General features: G+C 36.2%; 4 protein-coding genes across 5 annotated transcripts in view; 3 read left to right on the top strand and 1 right to left on the bottom strand.

The window, feature by feature from the left end:
• The first annotated feature begins 2,593 nt into the window (after nucleotides 1-2,593).
• LOC117218483 (transcriptional regulator ERG) lies at nucleotides 2,594-5,792 on the top strand. 2 transcript variants are annotated; one of them, XM_033466907.2, is made up of 4 exons: nucleotides 2,594-3,246; nucleotides 4,146-4,410; nucleotides 4,820-4,953; nucleotides 5,014-5,792. In XM_033466907.2, exons 1-4 carry the CDS (start codon nucleotides 3,165-3,167, stop codon nucleotides 5,124-5,126), a joined length of 594 nt encoding a protein of 197 aa, XP_033322798.1. In that variant the 5' UTR covers nucleotides 2,594-3,164; the 3' UTR covers nucleotides 5,127-5,792. The 2 variants fall into 2 exon arrangements, with proteins under 2 accessions (XP_033322798.1, XP_033322796.1); XM_033466905.2 differs by having other exon boundaries at nucleotides 4,820-5,792.
• A 254-nt stretch (nucleotides 5,793-6,046) lies between these two features.
• RpS12 (ribosomal protein S12) lies at nucleotides 6,047-7,390 on the top strand. The gene is made up of 5 exons (XM_033466908.2): nucleotides 6,047-6,120; nucleotides 6,255-6,291; nucleotides 6,547-6,681; nucleotides 6,897-7,101; nucleotides 7,297-7,390. Exons 2-5 carry the CDS (start codon nucleotides 6,275-6,277, stop codon nucleotides 7,363-7,365), a joined length of 426 nt encoding a protein of 141 aa, XP_033322799.1. The 5' UTR covers nucleotides 6,047-6,120; nucleotides 6,255-6,274; the 3' UTR covers nucleotides 7,366-7,390.
• Zmynd10 (zinc finger MYND-type containing 10) lies at nucleotides 7,353-12,510 on the bottom strand. The gene is made up of 13 exons (XM_033466903.2): nucleotides 11,623-12,510; nucleotides 11,157-11,510; nucleotides 10,991-11,092; nucleotides 10,798-10,920; nucleotides 10,328-10,685; nucleotides 9,566-9,852; nucleotides 9,389-9,497; nucleotides 8,904-9,190; nucleotides 8,631-8,836; nucleotides 8,393-8,562; nucleotides 8,190-8,327; nucleotides 7,882-8,114; nucleotides 7,353-7,668 (listed from the first exon to the last, which is right to left on the bottom strand). Exons 1-13 carry the CDS (start codon nucleotides 11,736-11,738, stop codon nucleotides 7,590-7,592), a joined length of 2,562 nt encoding a protein of 853 aa, XP_033322794.2. The 5' UTR covers nucleotides 11,739-12,510; the 3' UTR covers nucleotides 7,353-7,589.
• Nucleotides 12,511-12,692: 182 nt separating this feature from the next.
• Tps1 (Trehalose-6-phosphate synthase 1) overlaps nucleotides 12,693-13,438 on the top strand; it is a 47,573-nt gene continuing 46,827 nt past the window's right edge. The window contains exon 1 of the mRNA XM_076520914.1: nucleotides 12,693-12,833. The gene's annotated coding sequence lies outside the window, so the exon portion shown is untranslated. The remainder of the gene's footprint in view (nucleotides 12,834-13,438) is intronic.

Below are 13,438 nucleotides of genomic sequence, written 5' to 3'. Positions count from 1 at the left end.
AGCTATGCAGCCACAAACTTTCCACCGCCATTTTCTTTTTTCTATTTAATCGACTTTTCTTTCTGTATAGTTTCCTATTAACACGTTGACTGCCACGCGTATTTACAACAAAATCTCCTACAGGCCATCCGTGCCGCTATAGGAAGCGTGCGCTGTTAATTCATATCTGTTTCTGTTCCTGCATGAACAGTTGGAATCTTTGCCGAGTACCGAATGGTATAACTTAAAATCTCTGCCCTTATTTTTGTTCAATAATGAAAAGAGATCGGATTGCCCGGAAGGAGAAGCATAAATAAAATTACATCGTCAGATTCTGATTTGGATACTGATAAATATAATCTTAGTGACGATGAATGTTATGAAGATACTATTGACGAGATTTTACGAGAATTGGTCATGGAAGAAGAAAGAAATGTTGATGATACCGAGGAAGCTACAGTTCAAATAAAAGATACGAAATGGACCGATCAGAGGCACGAGCATATCTGAAAAAACAAACAACTTTTTGTCCAAGCTGTCCTGATCAACCTCAACTTTGCAGAGAATGTTTTAATGTTATACACTGCGAATAATCTTTTTAATAAACCATTTTTATAAGAATTCAATAGTTTCATTACCTCCTGTAGAATATTTGTCGAAATATTTTCGGCAATCCTTTGTAAGTAGTCAAATCAGCGTCACCCGAATTACGGGTGACGTGGCCTGATGAGAACTTTTGCTGTCACCCGAATACGGGTGACGCGGCAGTCAACGTGTTAAAAACCATCGAAACCGCTTGATAGCTCCGCGGCTGCGAGGAAGAACGCCGCAATGTCGCGTGTTTTCACTTCCGACATATTGTCGCTTAAAATTCTAGTCGTTTCGTATTGGCAGCGTTTAAAATTGCAATACTTTTTATGTCTGTAGAACTTGTATTCACGATGTTTTTGCCGATGAATACGGTAAATCCTATGTATCGATTGAAATTCTTTGAAAAATTGTGACTCGCGGTGGTTTTTTCCCTTATAGCCACGGAACCGAGAATTTAGACAATAAAATTCGCTACGACAACGGACCGGACTCGTTGCGACGATTGCGGATGTAATCTACTAGATATGGATGCGGTGGCTGGCAATCGAAACTGGGTCGATCTTGCAATGAAATCGAAATCACTCCAAATTACTGTTTTTGAACTGGATGGCTCCATTTTGAAGCGGACTGTCCAAGCTTTAATTTGAGACCAGTGTCGTTAAGAAAGTTACACGATAACGCAATTTAGAATCGAGTCGAAATTTCTTTAATAAACCATGTTGTTTTTCTTCGTGTAGGACATTGGGCTGTTTTAGTTTTGTGAAATAATTTCGCGATTATTTTTTACGCTGCGCTACTCTGTCTTAAAGCAGATACTTCTACTTCGAATTTGAGCTCAATAATATTGAAAAATTCCCGCTGGAACATAACTTAAAATCTACTTACGTAGATACGGTTCGAGTCAAGAACTGAAATATTTCCATTTCTTGAAGCTATTTCAAATTTTCTATGAAAACAAAATGATCCTGCCTAAAAATCGAATATTCAAATGTTAATTTGAGACCAGTAACGGTAAAATATTGCTACGGAAGGGTAACATGAAATCGCTTCGATATTTCCTTAGTAATTGGATCATTTCTCTAAGAGACAGTGGTCTGGTTTTTTCGATGTTTCAAATGTTCGTTTCTTCGTTATAATTTTTCTACTATGTTACAATAATTTATTAAAATGTTATATAACTTCTCCTTAGTAGTATCAATCTTTTACATACCTTTCTCAAAAGAACGATCTTGAGCAAAGCGAGATTATAGTTAAATTTAAAAAGAACATTCTACAACCATGGTAAGCAGAAACAAATGGAAATATCACTTGATCAAAAAAACCCGGAAGAACGTGGCAGTGCTAATATTATAAAATGTAAGATATTATAATGTAAAAAGTATTTTTACATTAACTTGAAATTCTGCTTTCTCAAAAACGAAGTGCCACTTCGAAAAAATACCGTCGTGATCTTTCAAAACGGTGTGCACGTACTACAAGGATTAGATATGGTCTTTATCAAACAGCGATTTCCAACTTCGGCGACTCCGTTTACGAGATCGATGTGTTTGTTTCAACGTCAACAATGTCGCCGTTCCACTTAATGTTTACTCGAGGCGTCGATCGTACTACTGCTCGGAAAATAAACAAAGTCCGACGATCAGTCGAATTGATTTGTAATATAAGAAATGTGTATAAGAAAATGTGTATGACTTGAACAATTTGTCGAACAACGGCCATTAAATATTTGATTTTTTACTTATTACGAGAAGAAGCAACGGGTAATAGTCTCGTCGATGACAATTGAATGGGATAAAGAGCAAGACAATGGAAGCACCGAAAATAGAATAAACTGGTTGGTTGACTTGCATAACCTTGCATTGGCCCTCGTAGCAGGGAGAGTGGGTGAAGCTGGTGGTACAGTCGCATACCGTATTGAGGTGTAAAGGTATTCCTTCCACGAGGGTTGGAGTGGGGGCGATAAGGGCTGAAATCACCGGGGGCAAAGGTCGCTCAGTTACACTCTGTCCACCGTCCGGTACGTTTTATTCCGGGGATATCTGCGTTTTATCGGATCCGGTAATCAAAGTTTGTGCGTCGACGTTAGTGCGTGCGTCAAATTGATAACGGTGTTACCTCCCGCTAAATCTAGCGGGATTAGCGCTTTTAGCGTGCGAACGAAGATCTTCGGAAGATCGACGCGGGAAACATTGCAAGAACAATTGTTCTCGAGTGATCGAACGGTAAAAACCATTCACCACGTTGCGATCGTGTTCGACGTTGCAACTGTATACGCAGTGGACACCGAACCGTTTGTGTTACTTCTATCGGACGAACGTTTAAATCGTTTTCACGGACGATGTCGATTGTCGTTCGATTGGAAATTTCGTTTGGAAATGAATGCTCGAAGAACTAAACTGGCGAGGGAGCTCTTGTACAATTAAAATGTAATGCGAAAGCGAAATTGTAAATGCTCGGAAACGAAGCAAATGTCACCGACGATTACGGTATTGTACACGTGCTCGATGATCGCAAGGAGATCGACGATGGGCCTGTCAACCACCGTTGATCACACGGTGAAGGATTAGGCTTACAACACCTTCTTCCGTCACGTAATGTGGAGGATTCAAACGCATCCGCTGCATCTTCAGCAGGATACCAGATTCCACCCTTCGGCAGCTGCCATTTTATACAACGGTAGTTACTATTTGTCACTTGACGCTCAATCTGCCGGGCATTAAACGTGACTGACGAGTGATGATTCACAAGAATAACAAGACTGAACTTGTTATAACTTCTCGCCATTTTTATTGTAAATATACCCTCGATTTAAGAAATTTAGTCTCTACAATTCCAACAGTTTTAAAATAAAAATCGCGAGACCGGTCAGTTTGACGACCATCATGGTAGGTTTAGCGTTAATAGATCGTTCCATCGACTTTCGTGCGTTTCAGCAGAACTGGTTGCTATTCGAGAATTCGGTACAATTTAACTCAGTTAAATTAACCACTGTTAATTTTTGATTTTCTTAAAAAAGCAGTTTCATGTAATACTAAACTAATAACATAACTTCGTAATTCCTAATGATCTAGCTTCACAAATGGTTTAGCACTTTTATGTAAAGAATAGAAAGCTACATAAATCAGTGCATTAAATATGCATCAATCCACTAAAAAGGTCAAGACCGACCTTCGCAAGTGCATGTACATACATCTCAAAACCATAGAAAGCAACTCGAGCATTTCTCTCTATGACCAATAATAACGACAAAAATCGCAATGCGGCACATCTTCCAACCTTATTCGTGTTACATGCATCCTATTCAAGCACGACAAAACTAGACAGAAAATGCAAAATGACCAAATCCCGCGTCTATCGCCTAAAAACAAACGAATCGACGCAGTTAGTAACAGAAAGCAAGATAAAATTGAAACAATAATTGTTTACAAACGTTCTAGCCTCTGTTGAGCAGTCTCCCCCATGTTCTGTCCCATCGCTAGCCCTTTCATCGCTCCAGTCTGCGGATCGACCTCGCCTTCGTGCCGAGATAAATTCGGCGGAGTCGGTGCATGCGTATCTCTGCTTCCTGTTCGCAGAGAGGTTCAGCCTCCTGCAACGGACTTGCTCGCTGATTGGATCGACAGCTGGAGCCGGCGGTTCCGGGGCGGTCGGGGGCGGACAGGTTCAACTCTGGCAATTCCTGTTGGAGCTGCTCGCGGATTCGTCGAATTCCACCTGCATCGCGTGGGAGGGCTCGAACGGGGAGTTCAAGCTTACCGATCCGGACGAGGTCGCGCGCAGATGGGGCGAAAGGAAGAGCAAGCCGAACATGAACTACGACAAACTATCGCGGGCGCTCAGGTAAACCGAAGGGATCATATCCTAGACTCTAGCCAGTGTTGTCTAGTTTATTTTTTATCTGCATGCATCCTTGAGAGCTGAGAAGTTTGAAAATCAAAGTAATCTAGCAGAAAAGTGAGTAATATTCATAGTCAATAATAACTGATTGAAAATCTCAACTAGTTACGCAAAATTTAAAAACTATAAACTCTCTAAATCTTCGAACAAGCTGATTACTCGTACAAGAAAATTAATTTAAGACGCGTTACAACAATTGTCTACCTAATTCATATAAGATAATATCAGTTTACCCATTCAACGTTAGAGGAGAGCTTTTCCTAAGTCTTCGATAAAGCTCCGAAATAGCTTCTTCATAATGTAACATGACGGGTGACAATGATTGTGATTAATAAAATGTATGATGTTACAGGTACTACTACGACAAAAATATAATGACGAAGGTCCACGGGAAGCGTTACGCCTACAAATTCGATTTCCACGGACTGATGATGGCCTGTCAAGCGCAGGCTGGCGTTACGTTAGAATCGTCGCCGACGAGCCGAGGTACAGGCGCAAATTGTCATCCTCATCATTCGCATCACACTCATCACTTGTATCCAACAGGAGCATCGGGTTCGCAACATCCTACGGTACCCGTGCCTCCATCGGCCCCGCCGCAACCACCACCGCCCCCGCATTATTGTTGGCCTTATCACCGATATTCTCCGCCTACGTAACATAAAATATCGATCGCGGTTAAGTTTCTTTTGCAAAATGGAGATAGGTCTGATGCATTCGTATTAGACCGCCGAGCGAATACCGTTTACAAGGCTTTTGTTACGCGAAGAGTAAACAATCTCCGCTGAAACCGTTGTTATAAACGCAAAAGTTTGCTGTTGCAAAGTGCGATTTGAATTGCTAGGTTTCCGTAAATTTAGACTTTCAGATTTTCGCTTCTTTTTACAACATGCACACGACGGGCTACGAGTTCATTGATTTTTAATATTAAGAAAAAGTGGAATGGTGTGACGAATAAATGAGATTTTACTGTCTATAATATGTTTATAATATGGTGTACAATGTGGTTGCAAATCGATACGACCGTAACTTCGACTACCATTCTAAAGACAATGTTAACTAAAAAATGATAACCATTGATCTTATTGTAATTGTTCTTCGATATTACGAAGAGAAAAATAGTTAATGCTGTTAATACCATACGGAACAATCGTAATTCGTAAATTAAGATATTATTTATACCTCTCCTTTGTAAAGCTAAAGTCGCTGTAAATAAACTGCGCTGTTTAGATGGATAAAGTAGCGATATAGTTGTCCTCGCTAAATATTCTCAATAAATGTATTGTACAGTTTATAAGCGAAGCGTTTACTTTGTAATTATTTCAATAAATAATTCAAGAAGTATGATGAGAGAATAAAAATTTATTGAAAAACATATATTAATGGATTACTTGTTCCCTGAGATTTCCTTAAAACTTGCCACAACAGGTTATGATAATCATTAAAATATTTTTACATTAAATTTTTAGGTGGAAAAGTCTCATAGATATCTTCGTTACCGATATTCGACAAATTTGGACGTTCCGTCGATGTTCTGGAAGTGTCACACAGGCGTCACTGCTTGTTAATTACGCGACCAATCGGAATCGTTTCGGAGACAAGCAAAGGAGCGCGTGGTCAATGGGCGCCATATCTCTTTCTTCGTGAGAAAAGGTAAATGGAAGCACGTCGCACGACGGTGCGTTAGATATCCGGATATTGTACGGCCATCGGCAATTATTTTCTGTGAAAAAGTCTCGATATGTGAGCCGGAAGGCATAATCATTAACATTTTCTTGTTATTTCAGCTCCCCGGTTCATCAGAATCATGTCGGACGTAGAGAAGTAAGTACATTTTCTACAATTACGTTCAACACGTTTTTTCTTGACCAGATAGGATGTTTATTACGAAAACCATAGGTTTCATTTTATGAAAAATCTATACTAACTTTGCTACAAGAATTAAACTGATTTTGAAAGCTCGAAAACATTCCGGGGAAATCGGTACATAACCTTCAGGTTTCATACGTCAATAATAGAACTCTATATTTGCAAAGAGTAGAGTACAGAACATAAATATTTGGTTTGTTTTTTTTATAGTGACGACATTCCAGCGACGATTGCAGCGGGAGGCTTACTCGATGTAAATACAGCTCTTCAAGAAGTTCTTAAAAATGCGTTGATTCATGATGGAGTTGTGCATGGTCTTCATGAGGCAGCCAAAGCCTTAGATAAGTATGTTCCATGCATTTTTGCAATTATGCTACCGATGCTTATTTGTTAGAAATTTTTTATGTGATACGTACAGGTTCCCTCTTCTGAGATGAACCCGTTACAAGAAATCTAAACAGTGCTGTCTTTAACCCTTTCTGAATTGAAAACAAGCTATTACTATAAATGTTTATTAAAAAAATCAAATTACTATATGAATGTTATATCTTTCATTTCAGGAGACAAGCTATGCTCTGTATCTTAGCTGAAAATTGTGACGAACCCATGTACAAAAAACTTGTTCAAGCATTATGCAACGAGCATCAGATCCCATTAATTAGGGTAGATAATAATAAGAAACTTGGCGAATGGGCTGGACTATGCAAAATTGACAGTGCCGGTAAAGCTAGGAAAGTTGTTGGTTGCTCCTGTGTTGTCATAAAGGTACGAATACATGATAAGTTGAATTATAATTTTTAATTATGCTAAATGATGATATTATCGGCTCCCTCTACTGAGAGAACCCAAATATAAATAATATTATGCTGTCATGCCCCTTTCTGACTTTAATAACTATTTTGATACTTTTGTAGCTCTTCAAAAATGTGTTGTGTTAACTAGTGTATTTTCTAATTTTAGGACTTTGGGGAGGACACTCCTGCAAAGGATGTTGTGATGGAATACGTCAAACAAAGTTCTGTACACTAAGACCTTTTTAATAAAATATTCTACATAATATTGTACGTACAGTTTATTCAATCCATATTTATTTTTTCTTATAAAATGTATTGAAACGAATTCCAAATAATATCTTAAAACTCGGTTTGCTATGTTTAAACTAGAAACTAACTTAAAAATTGAATTTTCATTAGTGTACGTACCAAAAATACAGCTACAGGTATTGAACACTCTATGTCCTATTTCGATTAATTCTACTGTTTACATTCTTCGTGTTTCGTAATTTTATCACAAATAGCTTTATGTTTTATCCAGTCTTTTATTTGACATTCTCTACGATAATTATTTAATTAAAATATCTGCTAATATTTTAGGCTCCATTTTGTTTCTCAAAAGGAGATGCGTAGTGTACATCGTAATAACTGTCTACCTCATAGCGACTTCGCAACATTTGATTAAGAGGAGTGGACAGCCATTGTGATAGCCAGTGAATCTAAAGTTTTTTCTTTCGCAGAACAAACTATAATATAAATTAAGTGTTCGTACCTTCCACAATACCAAGCTGATTTGCATTTGGAACAACGTTTTTGAGATACTCCTTGGCACAAAAAGCATTCTTTCATCTCAATGGAGTCCAATTTATCCAAATCGTACGCGTCGCTTAAAATTTGCGCTGCACTTTTAACGTCTTCTGTATTCGTTGTAAATAGAAGTTTTGCCTGACGTTTTGCCAATTTTTTCCATTTTTTATGGTATTTTTCTACGAGCGATGCTTGTATCTGTTAACAATTTAGTTAGATTTATTGAGAACGACTTCGTTATAATTGTCAAATTTGGAATTAACTGTGGCTAACCTGTAGCATAACTTCTACGTTTGGCGGTCGAGGTGCTTTAGATTGCGCTGACGATACACTTATGCAACTCAACCATCTTTTTAAATCCAGCAAAGGTGAAATTTGATCTAGTACAGTTTCATGTAGATACTTCTGCAACTAATTTTCAGAACAATAGGTATACTTCTATTCACCATTCAAATTTTATCTTCACGCAGTACTACCTTCATCAAGTGAGCTACTCTGTATTCTGTGAGTTCATAATATGGCGCACTCTTTGGATTTAGTAGTAATTCTCTTAAACCAATCCAAACTTGTCCTTCGATTTTCGAAACTTTTTCTTCTTCGCCAGACTTAATTTTTTTCCAGGAACCATCGTATACCATATTTTCACCTGAGAATTTACAGTTTTATCGAAATCGTTATTTCGATTCTCCTCATGCAAGATATAGGTTTAAATACCGTCATTATTTTCTCTGATCCACGGACGATTTTCAATTAGATCAACTAGCAGATATGGTACATCATGTGTAGCCAGCATACGGGATAAAATGGAAAGCGGCAAATTATCTGAGAATTCTGCTAAATAACGAAGAATCGAAATACACCGCATACCGATATCAAATTTCAGTTCTTTTTTTCTTTCTAGGATTTCTTCGATACATGAACTAGTTATAAATAGCGAATATGAGTACAGAATTTAATTATATAATTTAATAATTCATGATAACTTACTTAGGTTTTTTCACATTTTCGTAGACTTCATCAGCCAGCGGGGAAACAATTTCGTAAACACATGCAATCGCGTAATCGACAAGATCGAGAGCCGTGTCTTCAATAGTTTCTGTGCTTTCACAATGAAATAGTACACTTTCCAATAAGGAAACAGCCAAATCTTCGTGATAAAGTATAGTGAAAAACATAAATGTATTTTGTGGTTCAGAATTTATTTGTAGCAAAAGAGGAAATACTTTATGTTTCCACAAATGGATTTGGATTGCTTCGTATATAAGAATCTGAATCTGCAATATTATAATGACACTTGTAATTTATTTTTGAAAAAAGAAAAAGAACAGTTGAAATACATTTATAGTCATAGTAGCTATCCACTTCACTTTCATATTACATAATATATGTATAGTAATGGGAGTGGAATGGACAGTTGTTACAACTATGTACGTCGCCGTTACGTGAATAACGAAAGCAAATATTTGATGTACCTTCTTGTAAGAAACAAACAATTCCTTAACGCTCTCTTCTCTTAATGTGTTAACTTCTAGAACACTCTGTTGATTTAATAACATCAATCTTTTATGAAATTCATACCATCTAAAAATGACAATAAGGTACATGATTGTAGAAATTATAGCTACTATTAACGGGTATACAGAATTTACCCTTTAGTTCCAATATCTTCAAGTTGTGATGTCTGCAAGCTTTGAATATAAGCTTCGATTTCCCATGGTGTAATTATGTATCCTCTGTGACTCGACATTTTTATACGAACGTAGGAAAGGGTTTCATCAACGAAAGTCGACCATTTGTAAACAAAATTTCGTAATCGGTATCCTTGACAATGGCAGTCGTCTTGGAAATGAAATGTTCCGATTAGAACATTTCGATAAATCGTAGATTTAGAGAAAATAATAAAGATGTCAAGCAAGATAGCAGTGTAAAATAGTACTATAGTTGTTTATAATTGGATATTCTTTTGCTTTGGAGAATGTTTTTAGGAGCTACAATTTTAGAGATATGTACTTCTCTTACAATGGAAGATGTAAAATTTCAATCGTATTTATTGTCACAATGCTGAAATTGGTAGCATTATACACTTTTTATTTCATACATGTCTAAATAGAAAATACAGAATTTGTTGCCGAATACCTAGTTTAGTATTCGAACTTATATGTATTATTTCAAAGGAATCGTAAAGAATGTGTTGGAACTGTCTTTCTAAATATACAGGATAAATAACATTCAGCATTACAATGTACGAAAGTAGAGTATTTTATTTATTAGCAAAACGAAAAATGGCGCATACTTTAATACTGTAATGTTACAAAGTTTTATCACATAAAAATATCACACCAATTTCTAAAAGAATGAATATCTATCAAATCTATTTAAAAATATGGAAGTGTAATAGTTTTGAGTTATGTTAAATCCATAAAAATATGATTGCCAGCGCTTGAATGTTTTCTTATATTAGCATCTTCTTTTTTCTTTTTTGGTATAGTGAATTCACTCGGTTCTCTTTCTTTCCGTTTATTAAATAGAATGTCCCTTTGACGGGATGTGTCTGGATCTTTCTTTCTATCTTTAATCATTACCTCAACCGGTTTTGTAATTATTTCATCATTATCATTCTTATTATCATTATTGCCTTCAATATTAATTCCTTGAATGCCCGGTATGTTATCGGTTTCGTTAATACCTAATACTTTTTCTAATTCTTCAACTCGTTTTTGCAAAGCCATATTTCTGCTTTCCGAAAAAGCCAATTTTTCTTCTAATTCCCTGCAAAGAGTATTTAAACGTTACAGCTTCATATTTGTTATGTATGTATGTAATTTATCTGCTTGTTATTAAAAAATGTTACTACTAATTCTTGAGATCTTATATATCTTACATTCGTTTTGATCGTTCTCCCTGTAAAGATTCATATTTTGGATTAGCCTTTGCAACATCCTCTTGACATTTCTTAAGTGTCATGCACAACTTTTTGCGCTTATTAATGCTCTCAGCAAATTCTCTATGGATTGTATAATTTACAATATTATGGATGTGAAAATACAATAATTTAGTTAATATGAATTACTCACTTCTTTAGAACAGAAATGTATCTGATAAGAATGTCAGGGTCTTTAGTATTTCCAACCATTCGCATAACATCACCAACAGGAGCTTTAAGTAATATTTCTAATCTGAAACATGCAAGAAATAAATAAAATGAAATCCATAGTATTACAATAAACAATAATTACATACGGCTTCAGTTCATCCACTTTACACTTCATTTGTATAAGTTCTTTCTTCACAATGCTACAGCTTTCATGTTGCATTTCTAATTGATACAGGGTTGAACTTTGTTTCCTGAGCTCACTTTCTACTTTTCGAACTTCTCTTTTCAACCCATCATTCTGTTTATCCAAAGCAATGTTTTTAGAAGTATAATATTGTATATCTTTCTCTTTCAACCGAATTTTAAACTCTAAATTTTGTATTTTTTCTTTCAAGCAGCAGGAGTCCTCTTCTGCACCCTGACTATTAGAAAGTGTCAAGTGCAATCTATGAATCTTGCTGCGGGTAACTTTATCTCTACATTGCGGACAACTCTTTGATCTGTAAATAAAACAGCATATTTATATGAATATATACAGTAAAGTGAAAGTATTCTATACTCCATAATGTTGGTGAGTTCATGTTTTTCTATTGTATCCATTAAATGATTTACCGTTCAAGCCATTGTCCTAAACAATGATAATGGAACACATGACCGCATTCAGTGTGATAAATATTATCGGAATCTATAAGATTATCCTTGCAAATTGAGCATATAGCAATAGTCATTTTGACGTTAAAATTTCTGAAATTAAAGATTCTCAATCGAACTGTTTACATTGATGATGAACCTATTATTTCTTGGACAAGTTTGCTAGTAATATTAATCTATCAATCCTCTCAGCATCCTATAGATTTATTTCTACTCAACTTCAACGAAATCTTTTCCTCTCACTGAGAAAAGATCTACCGACTCAGATCTAGCGTGAAAAATACGGCCTATTTGTGTTGAGTGTGTTGATACATATACGTACAGTCCTATTCAAAATTTAGGGATACTGAGTTCCCTAAATATATCTATAAAATCTAAATACACTATTTTTACAGTAAGTATTTTTACAGTAATCATACCAATTTTATATGTACAGTTATAATATACGAATATATAATCATTTATAAAGCATTAAATAATTGTAATAGTATTTGTTTGCTGTTGCAAATATAGCCGTACACATGCAGATTTTTACACGTGATTGCACTTTCAGTGCAGCCAATTTAAAATTTTAATCACAAGACTGGATACATATTTCTTCGGATTGAATAAATATTTACTTATCTGAAATTTTTTCAAGTTCTTATTTCTTTATAGCTATAAACAAGGGAAGGTGGTGTGTTCGTATGAGTGGAAAAAACTATTAAAAATATCACAGATCAACAGACGTTAAAAATTGTTAATTTCACATCCGATTTACTTGTACAATGTCAATTTCTGTGTCATTATGTACATATTAAACAACCGATTGAGAGAATTCCTGAATTGCTTATCGAGGGTACCTTCGGCAGCGTGTTTCCAGGTGTGTCCTAGGGATTTTTCCTAGGTTTCGTGTTTAGTTGCCGGTCAGCATTATAGACCAACAATCGATTTAGCCAGCAATTTCAGCTGTCCGAAACTTCGCGAAAGAGAACTAGTTACCAGTGGTACCTTCTCGAAAGAACATCTCGTAGAAACACTAGCCAACAATATCGGAAAATCGCCGGTATACATGTGAATGCGCGAATAGTATCATCAAACTCCTTCCAATTTCTGTCAACAATAATTATCAGATTGCGGTACGTTCGCAAACGGCGTCTACGCAAAGTAATCGAGGAGTCTTGTTTTCCAAGGTGGGTGTCCATGTCGGCATTGCTTCTATAAACATATATCTAGTTGGCATACTCGCAATAAAATACAAATTCAGAATCATTCTCGGTCTCTTATTTTATGATCATCGTTCTACGTTGCATCATTTCTCTTGATCATACCTATCCACGATACTGTGCAAACTCTATTCAAGAGTGTGTAGAAAACATTCGACGTATGTGTAACGTTGGCTGTTCGTTGGTTACACGATCCTTGAGTGACAATTAATCTGGCGGTGATTATCGATCGCGAAAACAATTCTATGAATATTTTATGGCGAGGATCAGATATTTTCTTTGAATGATCGATATTCTAGAAACATCGGATTAAGTATCCGATGCCATTAGGATTATCTAATTTTACAGTAATGGAAAAAGCAATGATATCCGAAGCAATGTTAGATTGAAATCCCCGGTTAATCCCCCAGTAACTGAAAATATTCGTCAGCTTATAGTTTCATCATCATTAATATTTCGTGAAAAAAGTTCACCGGTTTCGCGCTTAATTTTGACCACATGACTCGCCGGCCGAATTGTCACGAAGTTCGACGAACCTTCCCGAAGTTGGCTGGCGACATCTGAAATTGTTG

This window comes from Megalopta genalis, chromosome 4 (assembly GCF_051020955.1).
Source record: "Megalopta genalis isolate 19385.01 chromosome 4, iyMegGena1_principal, whole genome shotgun sequence".
NCBI classification, from domain to species: Eukaryota; Metazoa; Arthropoda; class Insecta; order Hymenoptera; family Halictidae; genus Megalopta; species Megalopta genalis.
Note: the sequence above shows the minus strand (reverse complement) of the source record. Positions and strands in the feature narration are given on the sequence as shown.

Bases quoted from the DNA above. Each gene is read 5' to 3' on its own strand.
- RpS12 (XM_033466908.2), top strand. The intron at 6,682-6,896 runs GTATGTTCCATG...CTTTCATTTCAG, and splicing joins GCAGCCAAAGCCTTAGATAA to GAGACAAGCTATGCTCTGTA. The intron at 7,102-7,296 runs GTACGAATACAT...TTCTAATTTTAG, and splicing joins GCTCCTGTGTTGTCATAAAG to GACTTTGGGGAGGACACTCC.
- Zmynd10 (XM_033466903.2), bottom strand. From the start codon at position 11,738: ATGACTATTGCTATATGCTCAATTTGCAAGGATAATCTTATAGATTCC. The intron at 11,093-11,156 runs GTATGTAATTAT...TGCATGTTTCAG, and splicing joins AAAGTGGATGAACTGAAGCC to ATTAGAAATATTACTTAAAG. The intron at 9,498-9,565 runs GTAAATTCTGTA...TGTCATTTTTAG, and splicing joins GAAGATATTGGAACTAAAGG to ATGGTATGAATTTCATAAAA.
- LOC117218483 (XM_033466905.2), top strand. From the start codon at position 3,165: ATGTGGAGGATTCAAACGCATCCGCTGCATCTTCAGCAGGATACCAGA. The intron at 3,247-4,145 runs GTAGTTACTATT...TCCTGTTCGCAG, and splicing joins AGCTGCCATTTTATACAACG to AGAGGTTCAGCCTCCTGCAA. The intron at 4,411-4,819 runs GTAAACCGAAGG...ATGATGTTACAG, and splicing joins AAACTATCGCGGGCGCTCAG to GTACTACTACGACAAAAATA.